Source organism: Hyperolius riggenbachi, chromosome 4, assembly GCF_040937935.1.
Source record: "Hyperolius riggenbachi isolate aHypRig1 chromosome 4, aHypRig1.pri, whole genome shotgun sequence".
Classification (NCBI taxonomy): Eukaryota; Metazoa; Chordata; class Amphibia; order Anura; family Hyperoliidae; genus Hyperolius; species Hyperolius riggenbachi.
The window spans coordinates 117616970-117644444 of NC_090649.1; the positions used below are offsets into that span (position 1 = coordinate 117616970).

At 43.9% G+C, this 27475-nt stretch overlaps 1 protein-coding gene across 2 annotated transcripts in view; it reads left to right on the forward strand.

Moving 5' to 3' along the window:
• RYK (receptor like tyrosine kinase) overlaps positions 1-27475 on the forward strand; it is a 217566-nt gene that overhangs the window by 61175 nt on the left and 128916 nt on the right. For both annotated transcript variants that reach the window (XM_068280423.1, XM_068280424.1), the window contains exons 2-4: positions 16364-16485; positions 18835-18934; positions 24073-24207. In XM_068280423.1, the coding sequence (XP_068136524.1) occupies positions 16364-16485; positions 18835-18934; positions 24073-24207 (357 nt within the window). The remainder of the gene's footprint in view (positions 1-16363; positions 16486-18834; positions 18935-24072; positions 24208-27475) is intronic.

Genomic DNA, 27475 nt, shown 5'->3' on the forward strand with positions numbered 1-27475 from the left:
TCTGTGGAGCAGAAGGCAGCCTGGTGGCTGGAATGGCAGCAGTGTCAGATATACAGATATACATCTTTACATTGACATGCTTGTGAATTCTTTTGTCTGAATATGTGGTGGTGTTGTGATTGGCTGTCTGGCCTGCCCCTCTCACGTTTCACTGTTTGCTTGTATAGCCCCTATTTCCAGCTGGCTTTATGTATTTCCTGTACGGGTTTTCTGTTTCCTTCATAAAGTTCATGATTTCCATTATTCTTGTGTACACTGTATTACAGCATTTATATAGTGACACCTTCTGCAGCGCTTTACATAATGTATATAGTCATTTCATTGACCCTTGGAGGAGCTCACAAACTAATACTTGCCGTAGTCAGCCTTTTTCTCCTCTAGTAGTCTAATGCCAAATGTAAGGGATAACCCATTAACCTATCTGTGTGTTTCTTGGATGTTGGGGCAAGCTGAAGTATCCAGAGGAAACGTATAGAAACGTGGGGAGTACATGCACACTCCATCCAGGTAGTCATGGCCCAGATTTGCACCAGCACTGCAAGGCAAACATGCTTTACACTACACTGCTGTGCTGCATGATATCAGTATGCAGGGACGGATCTGGGGGGGGGGGGGGGGGGCAAGCGGGTATCTTGCCCCAGGCGCAGTTTGTTGAATTCTTAAAAAGGCCGAAAAATGAATGGCAGTTTAGGCGCCAAAACCTGACCTTTAGGTGCCAAAACCTGACCTTGCCCCAGGCGCAACTTGGTCTTGATCCGTCCCTGTCAGTATGTAGCTTTTATAGATGTGTGGACATGAACGCTTATTGTAAGGAGAGAAACCTGCTACTGATTGCCTGATTCCCCCCCCCTCCCCCCCCTGCACATAATTCAGTGTCTAGCTATTGCCAGTACTCAAATTACATGGATTTAACCATTTAGCAGCCAATTTAGTGGCTTGCAAGTGCTCCAGGTCAATTTGTTTTAGCACGGTTTTTTTTTCTTATTTGTTACATTTCATTGCTTTTAATGAGTACTTCTGTAATGTGTCTTTATGGCCACTTGTCACTGGGAGGCACTGAGACAATAAGAGGGCTTCTGCTTTTAGTTTCTATGTTTTGTGCTAGTAGAGAGAGATCAAAGTATTCCAAGAATTTACAGCTCAACAAGTTCTGCCAACTGAGGTAAAAAACAATGTGCTTATCTCAAACCAGATAACTCTATTGAAGCTGCGATTGGGTTAATAGCAGCACCAAAATGCGGCACTGCGATGATCTACTTCGATGCAAATGGACGTATGTGAATGTGCCCATTCTGCATGATTTGATAGAAGAGTTTGTCCTTAAAAATGCATGGCATGTCGGGTGCTGGAAAGATCAATGTTCAGCGAGCATGGAAGCAATCCTTTCTCAGTTATTTCTATTCCTATGGTAGAAGAATGTACTCTTTGGTCAATGGCCAATCCAGTCATTCTGATGAGCTAGTTAGCCAATCAGGAGTAAATATTATGTTGTGTGTACAGTCCTTGTCTTGTAGAGTCCTTGTCTGAAGTGATGTTCATTCTTGCCTTTGCGTTTACCTTTCTGAGGATTTTCTGTAACTTGCATTTGAATAGTTTCCAGAACTAGCCCTGGATTCTCCTCATGCTAGTAGTGTGTAGCTGTGATGGTCTCTTCTCCAGAGAGCTGTGCTGTGAAATGTCCTGCTGAATGACTATGCTTATTCCATCCCCTGCTGCTGGCAGTGCCTCTCTGATCACAGGGCGGTTCTTGGCAGCTGGACAAGGTTTTGTTATTCTGTATGATTTCATATTCCTACAGTGCAATCACGTATTTTGTCTTCTACCCAGCAAGTTAGAAAAGATCTTTCTGCAAATAATCCCACAAGTCTAATTTAGAGGAGCTGTGTAATGAAATATGTAGTAGTTGCATGAATCTGGTAATGGTTGTACTTCACTATTAGTTTCTCTGTTACTTAGATGTTGGACTTTGCCAGCTGCAACCCTTGGGCTTTTGAACAACAATTATTCCCAGTATTTGGCAGTCCCACAAGTTGGATTGTTTGGAAATGCCTGAGAGTTATAGAACAGTGCAGTGGTTATTTTCTCATGTTTGCTAAAAGTGTATTTACACTGTTTCTATTTAAAAAAATAAAATCCTTACCAAGTAGTCTTTACTCTTTTTAAATGATTAAAACAGCTGTTAAAACGGGCATACCTATGACTGCGCTAGAGCACTGAGAGCACTTCTGTCAAACTCAAGACCTGTGGGTCAAATCCTTCCTGCTTCCTGCCATTTGTGGCCCGTGAGAGCATCCAACATGGATGATTGGAAGTGTGCAGAAAACGGACCGCTCACCAGCAGGGTAAAATCACCACGGTATCTTTATTTAAAAAATCCAAGCAACATACAAAAGGCTCATGCATATCAGGCAGTAATCAGCCCTTAGGGCCCTTTTCCACTAACAATCGCTAGCTAAATTGTGGTAGAGGAAAATGCCTACCGCGATTCCTATGTTATTTAGCAAACCCTTGAGATTTAAAAATCACTAGAAATTTGTGATTTTGCGATTCAGCATCAAAAACGCTGATAGTGGAAAAGGGCCCTACAATTGAGTCTGAAGTGTAATAAAAAATAAATACCTACGGAGAGGGAAGGCTCTGGGTCCTAACAGCCTTCCTGTTCCTCTCCTGGTCCTTGCGTTCCAGTGCAGGCTCCCCGTTAGCAGTCTCCGACCAATAGGTTTGAGACTGCTCGCTGCTGCTGCTGTAGGGGGGTTTCGGAGGCTCCCGAAGACGGGCAGCTCTGTACTGCATGAGCACGCTCTCTCTCGCACTCGTGCAGTATTGAGCTCCCTGTCTTACGGAGCATTCGGGCTTCTGAAGACTTCTGAAGCCTCCTGCGGCAGGGGGTATTTGGACATGGGAGGGGGCAACACTGGAACAAGGGGACCATGAGAGTAACAGGGAAGGCTCTGTAGGACCTAGAGCCTTACCTCTCCTTAGGTGAGCATCCGGTTTTTTGTTTTTTTAATTTTGCCTCGGATTCTTTTAAATAATAGCTTAACATCACAGACAGGTATGCTCATTAAATATTTGGATAGGCCCCACCCTCATGTATGCAAATCTAACCTAAAGAGACACTCTACCTACATTTGAAGGGAACCTGAGGTGTGAAACATATGGAGGCTGACATATTCATTTCCTTGTAGATAATGCGCATTGCCTGGCTGTTCTGTTGATCCTCTGCCGCTAATACTTTCAGCTATAGGCCTTGAACAAGCATGCAGATCAGATGTCTATGACAAATCTGACAAGATTAGCTGCATGCTCGTTCCAGGTGTGTGATTTAGACCCTACTGACCAGAAATATCGGCAGGACTGCCAGGCCACTGGTATAGTTTAAAAGCAAATATATGGCAGCTTCAATAGCTCTCGCACCTCGGGTTCTTACATAGGATTAATTAGAGGTTTTCTCTATACATGAACAACACTCTGCACTAGAGCTTTGCATACATTTGCTTTAATAATCTCCCTAGTATTGTTTGCACCTGATATCGAGTGAGTGATTTAGAAGGCTCGATAGATAATTTCCGACGTGTCTGAACTCCCGCCCCATCGTTTCCGTGCTCGATTCTGCATTGAGGACAATAGAAAAAGATAAGAAAAACGAGCGGAAGATCAGAGAATTGCCTGCAGAATTGAGCGGGGAATCGATCAAGTGGCAAAATTGAGCTGTGTATACCCAGCATTAGTAACGGCAGTAATATCTGAGACGCTTGGAGATGAAAAATGCTCTGTGCATACTTCTGAACCAATGACACAGAGAGATGTTGAAAGTTTATGGTTTTTTTGTTGTTTTTTTTTTCCCCTCCCTCTTCTCCCGGAACAAAATTGTTTTCTTACTTTTCTACTAATTGAAAGGGAATGGAAATCTGAATGCGGATATGTTACAAGTGGCTTGCATTACAGTTCTGTACATTTTTATTTTATGTGAAACCAGTGTTTTTCTTTCTCATGTTTTGAAAGAATGTGGAAGGTCAAACCAAGTCCAGATTCCTGCTGGTCCTTATCTTCTCCTCTCCTGCACAAGCCAAGTGAGATCCCCCAGCTAAGAAGGAAGCCTTGTAGAAAACAGAACTACAGAGAGGTCAAACCATTAACAGTTCATTCCCTGCTGACCCCGGCTAATCCAAACATTTCTTACCCAGCCAGGACATGTAATCCCCATTGTCCCAACACTATAAATCTGCAGGGCTAGTGTCTCTGGTGCAGGAAAGCGGCTGCCCATGTGAGGTGGGATACTTGAGACCCCTCGCTCGCTCTTCTGGGAGGAGGAAGTGCTGCAGGAAGGCACATGTTGATTGAAAGTGTATTTGTTAGTGCAGTGCAGCCCATGTGAAAGCCCTGTAGTCCTGTATTTGAGTTAATCTCATTTGTGCTAATTCAGGAAACCTTTTTAAAATGTAATTTTATTCAACACATTTCGACTTTTGTTTACACAGAACTTCTTTAGTCAACTCCATAATGAAATTGTTACTTTTGTTTGGGTTTCCATTGATCTTTATGTTGGGATACGCTTTGCCAAAGCAGAATATACAACACATTGTATTCTTTACTGCCAAAGGATAAGGCATTAAAGCAAAACTAATGTTAAAAAGGGGGGCATGCCGCATTTAGCATAGTTACAATTGAAGTTGAAAAGTGGATAAGCTTTGAATGTACTTCCCCTGCACACTGTAGTGTGTGCTGCACAGTGAGCGGGTCTGGTGATTGTCCTCTGGGCACCTACACACTGGAGAACATGCATCTGCAGCTACTTCTGGAACGATTTACAGGAGATCAGACCACTGAGATAAGAATTGCTTTAAATAACGTGAAGGTCACTTTACGGAGTTGTAGTACAAGAGTCCCAAATCGGACTTACTCGTAGTCCCATATTCTCAATTTGGTTTTACTGGATGACTGTTTCTTTTCCTTTCCTTTTTTTTTTTTTTTTTTTTTTTTTTTCTTCCAATCTCCTTAAACCCTTTAATTTCAGTGCTGGGTCCCCAACTATGTACAAGTGTGACCACACAGTGCAGACATGCTCAGCATGGATGCACCTCACTTCAGAAGTACTTCGGGACTCGGGTGCTTCCGAAGCTTTCCAACAACAACAACAAATAACATTTGTAAAGCGCTTTTCTCCCGTGGGACTCAAAGCGCATAAGCATGGCTCCGACCATCGTGGTACAGAGGAAGAATTTTATAAATCTGGAAATGCCAGGCTAAACAGGTGGCTTTTCAGTCTGGATTTGAATAGCTCCAGGGATGGTGCTGTCTTTACTGGGTGTGGTAGGGAGTTCCAAAGAGTAGGGGCAGCATGACAGAAGGCTCTGTCTCCAGATTTTTTGAGGTGCACTCTGGGAGTGACCAAGTTTATAGAACTTGCTGATCTGAGGTTGTGAGAGGTGTGGTGCAGCTTCAGCAAGTCCTTCATGTATCCAGGGCCCAGATTGTGCAGGGATTTGAATGTCAGCAGTCCAATCTTGAAGAGTATTCTCCATTCTACTGGTAGCCAGTGCAGTGAGCGAAGGATCGGTGTAATGTGACAGTGGCGAGGCTGGTTTGTTAGCAATCTGGCAGCAGCATTCTGCACTAATTGCAGGCGACGCAGGTCCTTTTTGGGGGGGGCCAGCATAAAGGGCATTGCAGTAGTCCAGCCGTGATGTGATGAAGGCGTGGACTAGGGTTTGAAGATCCTCTGGGGGAATCAGATGTTTAATCTTTGCAATGTTCTTCAGATGAAAGAAGGAAGATTTAACTACAGATGAAATTTGGTTTCTGAAACTTAATTCCCCATCGATTAGTACGCCAAGGCTGCGCACAAGGTTGGAGCTGTTTATGTCTGAATTCCCAATCCTGATTGGTGTTGCTTTAGGATAGAGCTGTTTTGATGGCGGGCACTGGCTTTGGACAAACAGGACCTCAGTTTTGTCAGCATTCAGTTTCAACCAGTTATCATTCATCCATGCCTGAAGCTCAGCTAAGCAAGAGTTTATTTTTGGGGTAGGGTCTGTTCCACCAGGTTTGAAGGACAGGTATAGCTGTGTGTCATCGGCGTAGCAGTGGTACGTCAGGCCATGTCGTTGGATAAGTGTACCGAGTGGCAACATGTAGATTGCAAACAGCAGAGGGGATAGGATTGATCCTTGTGGCACTCCGAATTGTAGAGGTGCAGGTTTGGACATTATAGGTCCTAGGCATACTCTCTGTGTTCTGTCAGTCAGGAATGATCTGAACCACTGGAGGACTGATCCACTGATGCCACAGTACTCCTGCAGTCTGTTAAGCAGGATTTCATGGTCAACTGTATCAAAAGCAGCTGAGAGATCCAACAGGATTAGGATGGAGCATTCCCCTCTGTCCCTTGCCATGAGCAGATCGTTGCAGACTTGGATGAGGGCTGTTTCACAGCTGTGGTGTTTCTTAAAGCCAGATTGTAGAGGGTCCAGGATGTTGTTTACTGACAGCCTGGTTTCAAGTTGCAGATAGACAGCCTTTTCAATAACTTTACCTAAGAAGGGGAGGTTGGAGACAGGTCTGTAGCTGCTCATAGCATCTGGATCCGTGGAAGGTTTTTTAAGAAGGGGCTTGATGATTCCTTCTTTTAGAGAGGTAGGAAACCTCCCTGCTTGCAGAGAGCAATTTACTATTTTGTGAAATGCTGGACCAAGCAGGTCAGGACATTTCAGCATATGTTTAGTTGGTCCAGGGTCCAGGTCGCAGGTTGTCTGGCGGAGACGACAGAGGATGTCTGAGATCTCTTCCTCACTAATACTTTTGAAATCAGTCCAGGGTGTTAGGCTGTTTTTGCAGCTATTTCCATTAGTTGCATGAGTCTTGGGTGCTGTGGACTGAATGAGAGACCGAATAGAAGATACTTTGTCAGCAAAGTAGCAAGCAAATTTCTCGCATAGCTCCTTTGAGGGAGTTATAGTAGGTTTTAGACAGGATGGATTACATAGTCTATCAACTGTGCGGAATAGTTGGGCTGGTCTGTTGGCGGCCTTTGCGATCTCCTGTGATAGGTAGGAGGATTTTTTCTTGGTGATCGCATTTTGGTAGCTTTCCAGGTGAGAGACAAGGGTGTGTTTATCTTTTGAATTCTGAGATTTTCGCCACTTCCTTTCTAGTCTGCGCACTTCTTTCTTTAGGTCCTTTAGTGAGCTGTCAAACCACCGTGCATGGTGAAGTGGTGTAGACCGTTTGATGCGAACTGGAGCGAGGGCGTCATAGGCAGATGACACTGCATGGTTGTATATCAGGACCATGGAGTCTGGGTCTGCGCAATGATTGGTTAATGCGTCGAAGTTGAGGATATTCTGAACGTGCTGGGGTGAGACATCTTTCAGTGAACGATTTCCAAGAAATCCTAAAGGCATGTAATTTAAAGGGGGGGTTGTTGTGAAGCCGTGGTTGAACGAGGTCGGGGAGAGGACTGGGACGGTTTGCCTTAAAGGCTATACTTTTGGGATTGAAGCTCCCATACAGCGTAATGATGACCTATTGAACTTTTTACTGGCTTCATATGAGCAGTGCTTATCTTTACTCATTACAACAAAGAAAAAATGTGTGCATCAACCAAGTTAAAACCTGATAAATCTGGCTTTGCAAATTTGGCCTAATTGGCTAATCCCGAGACATTGCTCAAGCAAATATGCATTTGCTTTCGCATGCCAAAATATGCAGGGTCTAAAACTAATACTGCAAAGCGGTTGCCCTGCGGGAATTAATTCATGCTACATTAGCACTATCCAGGAGCGCCACGGGGAGGCTCCCCAATGCCCCCATACAACCGGGGGGGGGGGGGGGGCACGGGGGCCCCAAGCTCTCTTACTGCCTGGAACCCACACTGCGGCACCCCGGAGGGGGAGGCTGGGAGGTGCAGGCAACCCCCCCAGCATGGCCAGCCCCGGAAGAGCCGCAGCACCCACCTCCCAAAATTAAACAGGTATTTACCTTACCATTGCATTCTGCTGCAAGTGCATGACCTGGGCGCGACACATAAGAAAGGAGTGAAGCATTGGGCCCCCCAAGCTTGTAGGATTCGGGGGTGGCTCTCGCGCTACACTCCGGGGGGGGGGTTGTAGGACAGGCGCAAACAGCCTGCTCCAGGGCTCGCACCTCCTAGAACATGCCATTCACCACCCACCTCCAAAGGATAGAAATGCAATACTGATTACAACAAAGAAAAAATGTGTGCATCAACCAAGCAGAACCTGATAAATATGGCTTTGCAAATTTGGCCTAATTGGCTAATCACAAGACATCGCTCATGCAAATGTGCATTTGCTTTCGCATGCCAAAATATGCAGGGTCTAAAACTAATACCGCAAAGCGGTTGCCCTGCGGGGATTAGTTCATGCTACATTAGCACTATCCAGGAGCGCCATCATTTGTCAGATTTGTAGTCCTAATGCTGTGTACACGATGCGATTTCCGCTCGATACGCGGAATCGAACTATTATTTCCGACATACTTAACATGCAAAATAGATGGCTGTATCGATCGAAATCCGATCGAACATGTCAGAAATAATCGATTCATCCCGCAGATCGAGCGGGAAATCGCATCGTGTGTACCTAGCATAACTTTGAGTGGCATTTGTACACCGGAAGAAGGCATCGAGTGTATGAGTGTATACGGAACCCGGCGAGATGGGCGGATACCGCGTGTAGGCTGACTTCGGACAGATAAAAAATGCGCACACGGGGGGTGCTCACATTTATACATTGCGGGGGGGGGGGGGGGTTCGTCGCTTGTTACGCCGTACCGCCACACACGACCAACCAAATTAGGCCCGACATCTTGCAGCATTCGTGATCGACAATGCAACCAATTTCCGTCCCGAAATTGGTCGCTTTGTCGGCTGGGCATGCACTTGGCGGCACATATATTCGTCCAATTCGATTATAATAGAATTGGATGGCCGATCACCCGCCAAGTCACCTGATGTATGGCCACCTTTAGATCACCAGGGAAGTCATATGGGGAAGGGAGGGGGAAAGCACTAGACTCCAGTTAACTGTATAGTGGAGGGAGGAGGGCAATTAGACACCAGGGAACTTTTATAAGGGAGGTAGATGGCCACAAGACATTGAGGTTGGTCCACGACTTGGTCCCAGTGTTCAATTTTCAGCCCACTTTGTATTTGAGTTTGACACCCCTGGTCTAGACCTATAAAACATCCAACTTTTGTGATAAACAGGTGAGCCTGATCACTCTGGAAAGCCTTACAAGTTAGTGTCTGTTGAATAGCATTGTTTGTGAAACCTTTACTCCACTCATGAATGAAATGGTCACATGACATCTGTTATAGCTTATAATACTGCTCATCTGTCACTGTCAGCCGTAGATCGTAGATATTTTTCCTTGCTTTGCCTCATGCAGTTCCTTTACCGCTGAATGCTGCAGGAGGCCGATGAAATGATCTTTAGAAGACGACATGCAATATTCATTTTTTTATGAGGTGACAAATATAAGAAGCAGCTTCCCCAGGCACATTTCTCAGTCACCCCTGTGCTGTGTGAGCTGATAAAGGTTTGTGAGCAAACTGTAGCAATAATAAACACGCCATTTACTGGGAGCCGGCTCTCTGCCAGGGAGTCCTTTGAAAGGGAGGTATTTTGCTGAATGTCGGTATTCATCTGAAAACACCTTTCATATCTGTGTCTCTGTATTGACTAGTCACCACAAGCCGTAACCCCTGTTTGTTAGCCCTAAAGCTCACCTCTTTGTAGGTGCAGGGGAGGGGTCCCAGCTGGTTTTCATGGCAGAATGTTTTCCCTAACAAGTGTATTATCCCTCTATTCTGCTTGTTTACTCTTTCCATTCTTGGTCTTTTATAGTGGGTGATTTCGAAGTAATTGTAAAGTAAGTGTATTACAATAGTCAATAGGCCATAGCTGTTTTGGCCATGGGTAGCCTGTGGTTTTTGTGTACAGATTGTCACACATAGCTAGATTTGTTTTTTCCCCCATGTATTGATGTGCCCTGGCCACTTGTTAGTAGTGATGACTTGGTATTCCAGGTATTTTATTCAGAGTTGCTTGCAGGGCTGTCGAGTCAGAGTCGAGAAGTCTGACTCAAGGTACTCAAAATGGCTCAGACTCCTTAGTCTAATTTTTACCAGGGTTGTGGATTTGGTACAAAAATCATCCAACTCCTCAGTTCATGAAACCTCTGACTTCAGGTACCCAAAATTGCTCCGACTCTGACTCCTTGACTCTTATCCCTCATGTTTTAAAACCTGGAAACCTTCAACTGCACCTCTTCAGACAAGCTTCTACTTTGTCATAGCCAGATAATGTTGTGGTTCACTGACTCATCCGCTAGCCCCTTTATTCCCTCACCTAGTGTCTACACCCCGGAACCCTCTAGATTGTAAGCGCACAAGAGCAGGCACCCTCCTCGTGTTTCCTGTGTCTGTTTTCTGTACTTTATCAAATAAACCCATACCAGTATTGCTGATGATTCAAATCACAGCTTAACTATGTATGAATTTGTGTTGCTGGATGTTCTAATTATAAATTATATATTTACGAACAGCATGGTGTGGATAGAACTCTCACCTTGCAGCACAGAGTCCCCTGTTCTTTGTATGTTCTCCCAGTGTATGAGTGGGTTTTCTCCCACATCCCAAAAAATACAGATAAGTTAGTAACCCTCCCCCCAATAAAATAAAAAGTACCCTATGATGGACACGTGACTATGGTAGGGATTAGTTTGTAAGCCCCTTGAAGGGACAATTCGGTGACAAAATGATGTACGCTGTACAGCACTGCATAAGAAATTCTCACCATACAGATATGAAGTATTAATAAATAGAAGGGCTTTCAGACGGGGTAAGACTTGAGTCAGTGGAAAAACGGCAGCGTTCTTCTGTGGGTGAAATCTGCTGTTGGCTGACGGCGAACTCAGAGCAGCTGCCTGTTGGCAATACAGTATCGCATGCGTTGTGTGATAAAAAACAGCAGTGCCCCCCCCTTTTTTTTCTTTTTTCCCGCAGTGCGAAAACTCTAATTTCTCCCACTGCGCTATGAATATGCATTAGCGTTATGTGCGTTTTTCGCGGTACAGGAAAAATTTAGCCCTCTGCTTAAATGATGCACTCTGCAATTGGACTTGAGTTGGACCATCAAATTCCTTAGAGAACCCGAGGTGGGTTTGAAGAATATTATCTGCATACAGAGGCTGGATCTGCCTATACAGCCCAGCCTCTGTTGCTATCCCAAACCCCCCTAAGGTCCCCCTGCACTCTGCAATCCCTCATAAATCACAGTCACGCTACTGACAAACAGCTTGTCAGAGCTGGCTGTGTTTATCTCTATAGTGTCAGTCTGCTGCTCTCCCCGCCTCCTGCAGAACTCCAGTCCCCGCCTGCATCCCTTCCCTCCCTGCTGATTGGAGGGAAGGGACAGGGGCAGGGACCGGAACTATGCAGGAGGCGGGGGAGCAGCTGAGACTGACACTACAGATGTAAACACAGCCTCACAGCATGGCTGTGATTTATGAGGGATTGCAGAGTGCAGGGGGACCTTAGTGGGGTTTGGGATAGCAACAGAGGCTGGGCTGTATAGGCAGATCCAGCCTCTGTATGCAGATAACATTCTTTAAACACACCTCGGGTTCTCTTTAAGGGCCTTTTTCCACTAGCCTGCGATTTGCTTCTGATCGCAAATCGCAAGGTACATTAAACTAATGGAAACTGCAGCAGCAATTTCCATTAGTGCGATCCGATTGCGATGCGATTTTGGTCAAAGCGCAATCGTCGTTCGAGCTGTCATTCACCTGAGACAACAAGTACTTTAAACTTTTTTGATTTTTAGGTTTCAAACACAAAATAAGACAGTGAGATTCAACAACTGCCATACTTAGAATTAGGACGATGGATACAATGGTTTACCTCATCACTTCAGGTGTGTTGTAATAGAATACTTGTGCGCTGTCCCATTAATATAGGGAAGAGATTCATTCTGTGGCAAGAAGTCTGTTACCTTGATCTTTCAACTTTTACTGGAGGTCAGACAGGCTAGTAAAGTAAATATGGAGGTTCCTTGGGATCATGGAAAGCATTAGTCAGGGATTTTTGTGATGGCCTCAGCACAGATAGCAGCCTGCTAATGCTGTGCCTGGATTAATGAGCTAACTAGGAAAAGAGCTTAATGAAATCTCCCAAGCCCTGGGGTTGCTTATTGAACAATGCCACCCTGGTGTTGTAATGGTGCCAGCAAGCAGTGCTCTGGGGGATTAAATGCTTTCTTTAATTGGTCCAATTAGTTCAAGGTTTCTTGTGAGCATCAGTCATTCTGCCCGCGCTTATTAGTGAGCCATTAGACTATGAAAGACCCTTGCATGCTTCCTTACAGGCTCCAGATGGGAGTGATTGGCTCTGCCATGTTACTGCTGCAGTACTGCGCATGAGGTGTCCATGTTCCATTCAACCTGTGAAGAATAAGCCATGGAAGACATGGCTTTGCATATGGACTTGACAATGGAAGTCTTTGACCGGTGAGATAGTTAATGCTCCATATCATGCAGGTTTGTCTTTCACTTCCTAGCCTACTTTTCAGTATTCAAGTGCTTTGTAGTGGATCCATGTACTGCTTCCTAAAACAGGTTGTTGTTGGTTTTTGTTTTTTTAATTAAAGTGTAAATATCGGGCGTGAAATCCTAACCAGGCAATCCAAAAGTTAAAATCACTATTACTTTTCTTGTTGATAAATGATCATTCCCCAGTTTACCCGACTCTTATTTGGTACACACAAAATTTGGTACAAAAGGAAGTTGGAGGGCATGCTGGGTTGTCCTTTTTTGCTTCTCTACTTCCTCTCAGACTTAACTAATGCAGCCCGATTGGCTGAAGCCTCTTTTCCTTCTGTTTTCCCCTCCCACATCTCTGTTCCTCTCTGGCCAATATTTCTCATGCTGAGGCAATGCACTTTCTATAGTAAAGGGCCGGAAAATCAAGTAGAGGAGAGTAAGGGAGGAAATGACATCAGGATTGGCTTCAAAATAGCCACAGTTTAAATTGGGAAATGCTCTTTTTTTCTTCCCTGTAGATAAATCACTAAAATCAAAACGTGGACAGTGCAATACATATGTTATGGAGGTAGAGCAAGTATTTACTGTATTTTCTGGCGTATAAGACTACTTTTTAACCCTTGAAAATCCTTTGAAAAGTCGGGGGTTGTCTTATACACAGGGTGTCTTTGATACATGATGCGCATACGTGACATGCTGATGATTAATTACCAGGTGCTGGTGATTCGGTGGTCACCGCAAATGCTGGGGGGGGAGCTCATTGCTCACGCAGCAAGGTCTGAGACGCTTATGGTATGGAAGAAAGATCACGCCTCTTCCACCCATCTGGCCCGCCCTATCCTGTTACCGCTTCTCAGATCTCGCTGCTGAGGACTGTAGTGAAGCAACGCAGGCGAGCATGTGTGAGATCTGAGAGGCGGAGGAGGTTAATAGAATACAAGGGTGGGCCAGAAGGGTGAAAGAGGCGTGTTTTATGGGCACAGCGCAATCTATTCTTCCATGCCGCTCTGAAAAACAGACGGGGAGAGCTGACCAATCCACTTAGGGAGAAGGAGAGTTGACCAATCCAACCAGTCAATCACCTGTATACGGTTATATTCTGGGGACCGCATACAGTACAACACCCATGGCCGGATTTCTGGCAAGGCCACATAGGCCATGGCCTAGGGCACCAGATAAACAAGGTGCTGGCTGCAGGAAGCCAGTGAGCTTTATTTGCAGTTTCAAACAAATGAAAGGGGTCGGGCCAACCGCACTATTTGAACCAGCTGGCAGCTGCCTGTGCTGTGCTGCAGGCAGCTGCACTCAGTTAACGAAGCATGTGGTCCAATGACACAGCAGAAGCTGCAGGCAGTTACGGAAGGCTGAGTCAGGCACGCACGTGGTGTGGGGGATGAAAGGACCCAGGGCAGCACCAGCGAATAGTACAGAATACAGAAGGCAGCCTATCATATTCCCCATTTCCTGGTTATTGATTGGCCAGTGGTAATCCACGTCACTTTACCATGCAGACTGCAGTGGGTATGGGACTTTTACGCATTGCCCACTCCAACCACTGTCCAATTGTGGTAGGATACTGAGTGGTTAGGGGCGGCTGGTAAAAGTCGGCCTTGGGCAGTAAGAAGTACAAATCCAGCCCTGACAACACCAGTATCTGTTCATACATAGCACCAGTATATGATGTTTTTTTTATGTTTATTTGGTGTGTGTTGGAAGAGGGGTAGTCTTATACGGCGAGTATATCCCAAACTCTATATTTTAACTGGAAAATTTGGGGTGTCCTCTTATACGCCGGAATAAACTGTACTTATATATGTGGGGGGTTTTCGGAGATCGTATGGCTGACAGCTCCTCTTTAAAAGTACTGTTGCTGTTTCTTTACCATGTGTAACTGGTTTATTTTCCCCTTTCTGACTTCTGCAATGCTATACAGAGTATATAGTAATGTCCTTAATTGTCAGAGGAGCTCCCAGTTTAATCCTTACCATGTGTTCTCGTCCTATCCTGGCCTGTGTACATAAAGGAAGGGCACTGGATATGTGGGTAAATGGGTGCCAGGAAATGCCTTAGAATATTGGTTGTAATACTGATATTCTACTGTCCCCCCACTGTAACCTCTGTTACTGTTTCTAGTAAAATGGGCATCAGGAAAAGCGGTAAAATATTGGTATTTTTACCTATATTCTACTTTCCCGATAGAATATTGCTAATTATGCGGCTATTCTACTATGCCCTCCTGTACCTTAATTCTCACATGAACCCCGACCTGTCTATGCCTAACGCTAACCATCCTCCTAACTACACCTAACACTAACCATCCACCTGCCTATGCCTAACACTAACCTCCCCCCATTTACTCCTAACACTAACCTTCACAGGCTATCAAGTCATTTTTAAACCACTCACTACAGCTTCCTTTATGCCGAAATTTACCTAAGCATCTATGAAGCCGCTAATTATCCTGCCTACAGTGCCTATAAAGCAGTAATTTACGTCTTTAAAGCCACTGATTAGAACAGCTGTAAATCAGTATCTGCTAATACTGTTATAAATTCGTAATCTCTAACTAGAACTAACCAGGTGCCCATTTTATACACCTAGCACCATTAATACGAACAATTATACTACTTTCAATGGGGCGCCCTTTGACCAGGCGCTATTTTTAAATGTCTTGCCCAGGGGAGGCAATTGGCTTAACATGTTTTGGGGATGTGGGAGGAAACTGGAGGCCCAGAGTAAACCCTCGCCGACATGGGGAAAACACACTTTATGCAGATAGTGTCTTGGTTCAGATGTGAACTGGGGACCCAGCAAAGCAAGATGAGGGCTCAAACCCACTAGAAGCCTTTTCTAATCGCTAGTGATTTGAAAAAGCTCTTGCTAATGCAATGCTATGGGGGATTTTTATAAAATCACATCACTCAAGTGGGATCAGATCCATAGCATTACATTAGCAAGACCTGTTCAAATCACAAAGCGCTCAGAAAATCGCTCCTAGTGGGTTCCAGGCCACTACACCACCGGGGGTCACCTGTGTTTAATATTTAAAGTATGCAGTGAATGTGTTCACCATTTATTTGATTTGTTTTCGTCTTGTTTTATTGCAGTCAATATGCAAATGAGGCGATTGAATGCAGCCTCAGCTCTCTTGAACATAGAATCCAAACCAATTTTGATGCACTTTGAAAAGTTCAAAAGTAGTTTGCTTTTGTTGGTAGCTGAAAGAACCATATTTTACATCACACTGACGTGGCTGGTTAGCACACTTCTGTCATTGCTTACAACTCATACAGCTAAACACGCTTCTGTCATTGCAGCAACTCATACAGTTATCTCTTTGAGATTTTCAGTTCATGTTTGCTTTAAAGTTTGAAACACTAACTTTACTCTTCGTAACCAGGAAAAGATGCTTTTTGTAACTAAGACAAAAATGTGTAGGTTGTAAACTGTGTTTGTAATGATGGGCTAGCTTCAACACTGTAGAAGGTTGACAATATTTATTGTCACAGATCCTTTCTAAATGCCATTTCAGTGCTTTGTGTTGTTATGAGAGCTTGGAACGCACCATTTGTTAGTGGCATATCAGACGAGCCGATCTGTGGCAGAGATCTGTACCTGGCTGCACCTCCTCACAGCAGCTACACGTTTTTGCTAATGCAACATAGTTATCAGCAGTCGCATTAAAGAACATTAGCAACTGCAGAAAGAGAGGTTCATGGCTGCTACAAATCTCCCTGTGAAGTAGCTCTGAACCTTTGAGTTATGCATGTTAAATAATTGATGTTTCTCCCTCCTCTAGGCCTTGACGCTGAGCTATATTATGTCAGGAATGATATCGTCAATCACTACGCGCTCTCCTTTAACCTGCTCGTTCCCACCGAGACAAGCAGCCTCCATTTCAGCTGGCACTCCAAATCTAAGGTATGTATATTTAGTGAAATCCCATTCTGTTAATGTCATACTGTATGTTAGTAGCTTGAAGTGAGAGGGATATGGTGGCTGACAAATTTATTTCCTTTTAAACAATATCAATTGCTAGGCTATCCTACTGATCCATTTTGCTGCAGTAGTGTCTAAATCACAAACCTTAAACAAACATGCAGCTAATCTTGCCAGATTTTTGATAGAAACCTCTTATCTGCACGCTTGTTCAGGGTATATGGCTGCAAGTTTTAGGGCCCATTCACACTTGAAAGTGGCAAAGGTGTTGCGCTGGTGATTTTACCACTGTTAGCAATGTAAAATCACTGTACACTCATGTGATTCCCAACGATCACCATCAGCACTTTTTTAAAGGGAAGGTTCAGGGAGGGGATTCAAAAAATAAAACTAAATTTCCACTTACCTGGGGCTTCCTCCAGCCCGTGGCAGGCAGGAGGTGCCCTCGCCGCCGCTCCGCAGGCTCCCGGTGGTCTCCGGTGCCCGACCTGACCTGGCCAGGCCGGCTGCCAGGTCGGGCTCTTCTGCGCTCCATTTTCCTGGGACTTCTGCGTCCCATGCCGGCGCGCTGACGTCATCGGACGTCCGCCGGACTGTACTGCGCATGCGCAGAACTACTGCGCATGCGCAGTACAGCCCGGCGGACGTCCGATGACGTCAGCGCGCCGTCGTGGGACGCAGAAGTCCCAGGAAATGGAGCGCAGAAGAGCCCGATCCTGGCAGCCGGCCTAGCCAGGTCGGGTCGGGCACCGGAGACCACCGGGAGCCTGCGGAGCGGCGGCGAGGGCACCTCCTGCCTGCCACGGGCTGGAGGAAGCCCCAGGTAAGTGGAAATTTATTTTTATTTTTTGAATCCCCTCCCTGAACCTTCCCTTTAAGCACTGTATTGCGAGTGCTTCGGAATCCTGAGAAAATGCTGCAGGCAACACGTTTTGCGATTGCCATTAATCACAAAATGCCCGCAATCGCAGCAGTGAGATCACTGCCATATGGTTATAATTGCGCTAGCGCTTTAAAAAGCGCTTTGGCTATTAGCGGGAATCGCCTGCTAATCGCCCTAGTGTGAATGGGTCCTTAGAGGCAGAGGATCAGCAGGCTAGCCAGGCAACTGGTATTTGGAAAGAAATCTGTCCGCCTCCATATCCCCCTCACTTCAGGTGGCCTTTATGGAAAAAATTCCAGTCAGGCCTAAAGGCTCCTGTATGTTCTGACTCAGAAGTTAGATTTATGCCCAGATTACATTTAGTGTTCATACCCAGACAACTTTTTTTTTTTTTTTTTCAGAAGAGATGTAAAAACATAATAATCTTTTGCCCAGCTTACTGCAGAGAAATAGCCCAACATGTATACAAACAAGACACCCTGATGTATCATTTGAACACTTTTCACTTATATACCCTGTAGTGACTTTATGCATCTGGCTCCACAGCTACTGTGGCTGTGTAGAGTGAAGGAAAGATTATCAGAAATATTTACTGTGGATTCATTAAATGCCGCGGTTTCAGAATATAACCTTGAATTCATATGCATGGACTTACTACAAAGTTACATTGACACACTATGTGCATTATATTTTCAGTTTTGCTTTTAAAAATTCCTCATTTCATTAGTTCACGTTTATAAGTTTGTGAGTGACTGGTTGTTTTCAGGGTACCTGAAGAGAGACAGAAAGGAAGTTATGTACCTTAGTAGAGGGAAGTCTGGGGATAGTCCAGAGACTTCTCCGATCTTCCTACACCCCTCTGCTGTCTACTGAGACTTTTTTTTTTTTTTAATATATATATTTAACATGAATTGAATGTTGGTGGCGCCTCCCTGTGTGTACGGACACAGGTGCAAAGTAACTCCCGCATATGCGCAGTGGCATGCAGCCACTAATGCATGGCATTTTCCTCCGTGCACAAGTGGCTATGGGCTACTGGGCAGGTGCAAGCCCTGCTGCCAGCTCCACAGTGCGGCCACGCTCATACCTGGAGGGGATTGTGGCCAGTAAGAGGGGGAGGGATCGTGGGCGTCGGCTATGCCTCTGGAGCATCCTGTGGCTTTCCGCTACAATGGTATCTAACATTCCCCTCTCCCCGCATTCAGAGCAGGTCGGGTTAAGAATGCTCATTCAAATAAAAATGTAAATGTGCGCCAAAGGAAAGCACCACAAGTGTATATGCGTTTTCACAAATGCAACTCTGTAGTGTCAAATAGACCTACATGATAAAATGACTTGTGCACCACTCTTCACAGCAGGTACTGGCGGGAAGACCCTGTCTGTGATTTTGCTAGCAGGTTAGTTACTCTTTAATAAATGTGTCCTCCTGTTTTGTTTTTTTTCTGCAGTTGGAATACAGATTGGGGTTTCTTGTGGACAACCCTGTAGCAATGGACTCTCCACAGACCAATATCTCACTACAAGGGGATGTTCCTCGTTTTTTATCAGGTAAGTCTCAATCTCAACCATCTTGAGTCATGCTACCTGTATGGAATATATGCCACAAATCACTAAGTAAACACGAGATGAGTCATGAACATTGAGACAGACATTCTCAAAGAAAAAAAAGGAGCACAAATAGAGGAATTGCCTAGAGCAACCAATCTGCATTCAGCTGTTAAATGAAACTGTCAAATGTTGTCATGTGATGCTTTGTTTCCAGTTATTTTTTTTCACTATAATCTGAGGATCCTTATTTGTTTTGTTAGTTCTGGCTCTTTCTTTCTCTTCTGATCTTTTTTTCCTTCTTACTTTTCTTCTCTTTTCTGTACAGGGTGGCCTGAAGAAGGCTACAGTCCCCATACCCTCCTCATATTCCTCACTGCTCTCATCTTCCTTATTCTCCCTCTCTTTGCTCTGACACGCCAAGCCATGCTTACTATGTATGATTGGTCTCACTTGCTATATTCCTACTACTGTTGTTAAACAAGCTGTCTGAACATTCTGTATCATCTTTCCTTTGTTTGAATACATGCCATGTTTATTCTGTTCATACTTTTTATTACAATAAAAATAGATTTAACAAGAAACTCCTCCAGTTTGATCCTCCTGTCTTAAGGTGCCCATTAATGGTCCAATTCCACGACTGAACGATCAACCAAATGCCTGCTATCCAGTTCAATTGAATTAACCTTAGCGGTATGCCCGACACTGTGTCGGGCATACCGCCGGCTGTCCCCGGGAGTCCCCCAGTATAATTTTTAGAGCTTGCATAGCTGTAATAGCTTCAGCTAGCACTAGGCTAGCTAGCAGTGGTGGCCCGGCATCCCCCGATTACTTTTGATCCACCCGATCGCCCACTAAATACATTACCCCCCTGGATCCAGCAATCGCGCAGCCTCCCTGCATATCTCCGGTCCTCTCTATGGGGATGATTGGGTCTGCGCATGACGTCGCCGACGACGTGTTCGATCCTCCCCACAGAGAAGAGCGGAGTTGTCCGGGGAGGCTGCGCCGATCGTTGGATCCTGGCTGGATAATGTATTTAGCGGGCGATCGGGAGATGTAATCAGGGGATGCCGGCCACCAGTGCAAGCTATCAAACAAATGACAGCGCTCAGAGGCTGCAACTGAATTGTAGACCAACAGAGGCATGCAGAGCCCCACAGGGCTAAATACATGCCTTGAATGCAAATCAGATGCAAATCATGTACTAGTCCTAATCTATAATTTGAATGCAAATTGATGCACATGGATGCAGCTAGCCATAAGTATACTTACATGGAGTTTTGTGCAGCAGGAGACATTGGCAGCGCTTCCAGAGGCTGCACCCGAATTGACTACCTGCAATAGACGTGCAGAGCTCCACAATTGTGGACTAAAATACACAACATGCATTCAAAACAGGTACAGCAAAGGGGGACGTTAGCTTCAGTATAAATATGTGCACAAATTATTCCCTGTGTGTGTGTATTTTAGTCCTCGTGTATAAGTCGACTGCAATATTTGACCCCCTAAAGCTGGATTTTTTATTGAGTCTAGTATAAGTCTACCCAGCAACATTAATAGCTGCACTTGTGGCCCAGGAAGGACCAGGAGGAGTTAATGACTGCACTACATACAGTACTGCAGCCATTCCTGTACCAATAATACCAACCAATGCAACCAATAATTCCTCCAGACCCCCTTGTTGATTGTCACTGCCAGGACTTTCAGACCTGTGTTTTCTTGGCATTTCCATTATCAAGAATGTGTCTCTTACCACTTGGTAAATTTCTGAAAATGGTAATGTCACTATTAGTACACACATTACTCAGTGTACTCAGTGTTGCCTGTGACTCATGTATAAGTCGACGCCTATACTTTTATTTAATAAGTGTGACCTACATTTTTAGACTTATATTGCTAGAGTATATACATTATTTTTAAATGTCCTGCAAGTGTTGTACCTTCCTTGCAGCAGATATATACACTGTATGTATAAAAAAAGAAATCCTGCTGTTTTTAGATTCAACTTTACCTTTACAAGTGTGCCACCTAGTGTTGAATTATGATTGCATCCTTTTCCTCTTCAAGAATATTGACTATAACTGAAATTTTGTGTACCACAATTGTAGAACTGCTAGATGTGGTTTCCCAAAGCACATTTTGTATTAATTTTAACAAACATATTCTAACTATAAGCATCATTGTATTAGGAATCCGAAGATGTAAAGAGCTCTGCTTTTTCATTGATTACATCGCCACATGTTTGGTCAAATACACATTCAATGTTTTTTGAGGAAAGTACAATGATATCTGGATGTCACTGCCTCTGCCAGGCATATGAGAATAAAATAAACAAGATGAGACCCGTTTACTTTTACCCATTTGGGACTAACAAGCTCATGGTTTTTTACGCTTCCTGATTGATCACTGTGATTGGCTTACAGTGAACATGTGGTCAGGAGCCATGGAAAACTGCTCCGTACAGATGTACAGAATTCCACTGTCCCGTGCACGGGAGCCTGCCGGCGGTAGAACGATGCTGCATCAGGCATAGGCAGCCACAAGTGCGGCGTAGCTTTTAAGGGCTGGTTCACACGGGCGTCTGCTGAGCTTTTGCTTGGCATTGCGTTCAAACGCCAGCGTTTAAACGCCAGCGTTTAAAAGCTAGCTTTTGAAAGCTTTTGAAAAGCGTTCAAGGCTAGCAGTTCTTGTCTCTGCTATTGTTTCCTGGCGTTTACTGCCTCTGAAAGCAGCATGTTGCTTTTGAGACTAGACGCAACGCTGGGATCTACTGCCAGGCTTTCATGAAAGCCTGCAAAAGCCAGCTCTAAACGCTCCCATTCACTTGCATGGGATGGCAGTAGATCCCAAAAAACGCTGCGTCTGAAACGCTGCGTTAAACGCCACAAAAACGCCCGTCTGAACCAGCCCTAACTGTCGGTGGTCCTGAGCCAGTTAAATGGGTGGACTGAAGTAGGATGAACCGAGGTGCCCCAAAGTAATACAATTCACTAAAAAACGCTTAAAAATGGGAGGCAGTGGTGGACTTGCCTAACAGATTAACACACACAAGTCGGGCAAGCACCATCCACTCTACCATAAATATGGGTAAATACCAGAGCGTGCAGAAAGGAACCAGAAATAGCTATGCAGACCAAAGAGAAAAGTAGTTCCCTAAGAACCGCACCACTCACATCAATAATGGATAATCAACAACCTTTATTCAGTATACAAAATATAAAAACACACTAAAAACAATAGATCATGAGGCACATGGTAATAATGATAATTCCACTTAATAATTCATGTAACCACAATGCCTGTAAACTGCCTCCTCAATTAATACAGGAGAGTGAACTAATACAATACATGTGTCTATAAATAACAAGAGTCAAGGAACCCCTGACAAGCTAACAGCAGAATATGTGCAAAATAGTGCTAAAAGTGGATAAAAGTGCATAGTGCAAAACAAGGATGGGAAACAGATTTCACCCATTCAGATAAAGTTAGGTAAGACAATAGTGTATTCGTAAACCAGAGTTAGACAGATGGTATCGTGCTGGAAGGTGTAAAGAGAAAAATATGGGCTGAAGCTTACCAGGAGTAGGAATGGCAGGCAAGGGCATGGGGTGCCTCACAGACGCCGTCGCGATTCGCTGCCTGAATGCGCAGCTTCGACTGTCGAAGCTGCGCATTCTCTTTACACCTTCCAGCACGATACCATCTGTCTAACTCTGGTTTACGAATACACTATTGTCTTACCTAACTTTATCTGAATGGGTGAAATCTGTTTCCCATCCTCGTTTTGCACTATGCACTTTTATCCACTTTTAGCACTATTTTGCACATATTCTGCTGTTAGCTTGTCAGGGGTTCCTTGACTCTTGTTATTTATAGACACATGTATTGTATTAGTTCACTCTCCTGTATTAATTGAGGAGGCAGTTTACAGGCATTGTGGTTACATGAATTATTAAGTGGAATTATCATTATTACCATGTGCCTCATGATCTATTGTTTTTAGTGTGTTTTTATATTTTGTATACTGAATAAAGGTTGTTGATTATCCATTATTGATGTGAGTGGTGCGGTTCTTAGGGAACTACTTTTCTCTTTGGTCTGCTTGCCTAACAGATTACACACTTTATTGGGAATTACTCCACTTTCTTGCAACACATTTCGCACTTCGGGCAATAGGGAGTTAGGGCAATTTTCCACTTGCGGCAATTGCGATGCTGAATCGCCCCAAATCGCTAGCGTTTTTTCTAAATCGCTAGGGTTTGCTAAATAACATAGGAATCACTGCGACTTCAAGATCAACATTTCAATTTAAATATTTAAAGAGAACCCAAGTTGAGTTATATGGAGACTGGCATATTTATTTCCTTTTAAACAATACCAGTTGCCTGGCAGCCTTGCTGCTCATTTGGATGCAGTGGTTTCTAAATAACACCACAAACAAGCATGCAGCTAATCTGTCAGTTCTGACAATATAAATACTTGATCTACATATCGCTTTACGAGGAGGATAGGAGGCGCCCTTTGTAGTATTTCAGTGATTGCTTTTTGTACAGAAACTCCACTTGTTAAAGAGTTGAAAAGTTTTTTATTATTTGGCACTATAGACAACGCGTTTCGCGGCTTAAACCGCTTCCTCAGGTCAAGTACAGGTGCTTAGGAGAGCATACGGAATGCCAGAGCGCCAAGTAGTGGGTCAAGCAACCTACACTTGTGAGTATAATTTACTCTTATTTTTTATTCTACTTACGTGAAGATAATACACCATAAGGGCTCCTGGTACCCCTGCGGTTTTTTTCTTTTCTCTTTACTGTACTAGCTACAGCCTCCTGATTGATCTACATATACTTGTTCAGGGTCTATGGCTAAAAGTGTTAGAGGCAGAGGATCAGCACTGGGCAGCCAGGCAACTCGTATTCCTTAAAAGGAAATAAATATGGCAGCCTCCATATAACTCTCATCTGGAGTTCGCTTAAAAGTTTTTGTTGTTGTGTTTTACTAAAACTTTGTTTAGGATGTTGGGTTTGGAGACTGTAACTTTATAAAGTGCTGCTGTAAGACCTGAAAACTATGGTTTGGTGACTTTCTTGTATTATCGGGATTGTATAATTCATGCCACTGTTTCTTTATCTTTCTGGCAGTGTTTAGAGTGGATCTCTTCTGCTCTGGGAAGATGGACACTGAGGTCGTCTTAGTCATGCAGCTCAACGTAACAGTCAGTCCTGCCAAAAACATCACAGTCCTCAACTTCAAAAGGAGGAAAATGTGCTTCAGGAGTAAGTATTGCTTTCCAGAGATCCCTGGTACATTCCTGCTGGTTAAGGTTGTCTAATGAGCGGAGGAGAGAATGTGAACCATCCGAGTGAATTGTTGGGCTACTTAAGAGTTTCATGTGAATTAAAGCAGACCCAAACTCAGAGCTTCCTCTCTGCTTTAAAACCTACACAACAGCATAATAACTTTTAAAGAAAAACATTTCTTTGTTACAGCAGAGACAAACCCTGCAATAGATCAATGGATGCGTGTCTTTTTTTCTACCCAAATAACTATGTAACGATCTGCAGTGTGTCTACTTCCTGCTTTAATGTAAGCAGACATATTGTTAGCATCCTGTGTGTTCAAATGAGCTTATTTGCCATTTCTGCCGTGGCAGTCAGGTGACACAGGGGAGAAGAGATCAACTACAACTTGTGATTAGACACAAATGAGGGGGAATGAAACACAGACTAAACTCACTAAATACATGCAGGGTGCATTTCTCGGTTTTGCTTATGCCCTCTGCAAGATTTCAGGTCCACTTTAAGTCTCCAGACCAATCCAGTACATGTCAGTGGAGTGTATGGTGGTGCCTTACAGGAAAGAATAGTGACAGTTGGAAATGAGAGCAAGAGTCATCAGTGAAGTGAATTTATTGGGGAATCTATAGATTCTCATTCCAATAATATGCGCCCAATAGAGATAACTGGTAGCATGTACAATTGTCCCCAGAAGAGGACTCTGTCCTTGTTATAGAAATATACAACTGCCCAGAGGAGTCATTTTTCAAAACTGTGAACAGTTACAGCAACTTTATTAGTAATGACATTAGTATACATATTTTAGCCACAAGACCTGTATATAGGGTAAAAAGAAACTTGTATATTTGTATAACAAGCACTGGGCTCTTTCCAAGGGGCTGTTGTACATGCCAGACAATTCTGTTAAAGTGCATCCGAAATGAAAAACTAACTATGACAAGTAACTTGTCTATAGATCTTATTTAAAGTTTAGATCGTTTACACCGCAAATCTAGCTGCAAACAGCTTCAACAATGACAGCGGCCATGTTTTGTTTGTCACATTACACACAGGCAAGCTGCAACTGCATCTCCAGCCCTCAGCTCACTCTCCTCTCCTGCTCCCTCCTCCACCTCCTCCCCTCTGCCTCTGAAATCTCTGGCTAGTAACCTCCTCCTCCTGCCGAGACTGAGCTCCCATAAGCCCTTGCTACGTGGAGTGTCAAGGCACTTTGAGCTGTGGGCGAAGCTTGTTTAGTTTATAGGGAATTGGAGTATTAAAACAAAAAAATAAGTATTTGGCTTGAGAAATGCCCTATAAACTATATGTAAGGAACACAGTTCTGCAATGAGTAAAAGTTTATCTTGGATGCACTTTAAGAGAGCGTTGTGGTGGTTTACAGAATGAGCGCCACCTGCTGGTGGACAGTGTTATTGAACACCTGTGTGTATTTGTTTATTGCTAATACTGCCCCTCCCCCTGCCATAGTCCTTGTGAGCTGCCAGGGCGACCGACATAAGGACAGAAAAAAATCATGCAATTAATGTAATCATCATGTAATTTTACTTAATTAGGAGCATTTTGAGGCTGATTAAATTTTTTTTTTTTTTTTAAATGAAACGAATGTAGATAAAGCAGTAGTTTGGTAGTCGCTAATTGGTATGATAGGTGTAGCAAGAGTGGAAGTTTCTCTCTCTACTTACAACGTCCAGAGTGACTTGTACTGTGCTCTGAGGATGTGCTCCATAGTGAAGGATCAGCAACTTCAAGGTGGAAAAAACACATGTACCATCCAAGGGTAGCTCACAGGTTTAATTGCAGTCCCAACCACACAACAAGCTACATCTGCATTTCATCCGCAGGTGCTCATCAGGGGCTCGTTCTACCTCACTTCTGCCCTTTCCTCTGTTTGAGTGGTGCGAGTGTTTAATATTTTTGCTGCCACCTCGCATGGCCCATAATTTAATGACTATCCAAATGAAAAGGTCTGGGTATTCCAAACGTTGAGATATACTATCACGCATGTAATCTGGAGTTTGTTAAATATTGTTGGTCCAAAACGATCAGCAAAAGATGGGTATTGCTAGGATATGATCTTCTACAATCTTGTCCTAGGGATTTATCTAGTATGGTTTTAGGTCACAAACCTCCTAAACATGAGTTACCCACAATACAGGCCTCCTTATTGTCCTGGGAATACTTCTTGAAACATCCTCCTCCCCCCTCAGATTCCTTACTACACCCTATTATCCCTTTATCAGCCTTACAAATTATGATTCCAAATATGCATCTAACTTCTTTCAAAACATTAGGTTATAAAAATCTCAATGATTTATACAATTCTGGTGATTTCCTATCTCTTAAAGAATGAACTAATCAATCCTCACTAACGCTAGCCTCTAAATTCTCCCTTCATATCCAAACAGATTACCATACCTGAATGAAATGATCATGTAGTGACAATGCTTAACATGACCAAACCAATACAAGGTATCGTTGCCTTTTGGAACAATGTCCTAACACACTCCACATAAATTCCTTCTATCCAAATATGCAGTTGCCTGGTCCGTAGACGCAAGAGTTGAAATCTCAGTTGAAAAATTAGTAACTGCACAAATAACTATTGCAAAGCTTTCAAGATGCCAATCTCATGGTGAGCAACTCCTCAAAACTATTTCATGCTGGTACCTCACACCTCGGAAACTTGCCTCATTTTCAAAGGTCAATACTCCTACCTGTTGGAAATGTGGCAATCACACGGGCACTTTGCTGCATATGTTTTGGGAGTGTCCCAAAGTGTCTAAATCATGGAATACTCTTAAATCATACCTTAAGTCATTATATCCCAGATTTCAGTTTATCTTCCTCAATGGCTGTACTTTGGATATTGAAAAGCTAGATCCTCTATACAAGAAACAAATATCCAGCAGTGGCTGGATAGTGTAATGGTTAAGGGCTCCGCCTCTGACACAGGAGACCTGGGTTCAAATCTCGTCTCTGCCTGTTCAGTAAACCAGCACCTATTCAGTAAGGAGTTCTTTGGGCGAGACTCCCTAACACTGCTGCTGCCTACTGAGTGCGCTCTAGTGGCTGCCTCATAAGCGTTTTGAGTCCGACAGGAGAAAAGCGCCATACAAAAAAAAATTCCACAAAGCTGGCACCACCGAATGTAGTAAAAAAAAGCTCTTTATTCAAACGTCATTAAAATGACATTCAGTAAGTAATCAAAAAATGTAGCAATGGCGACAGCCCGATGTTTCGAACTTGT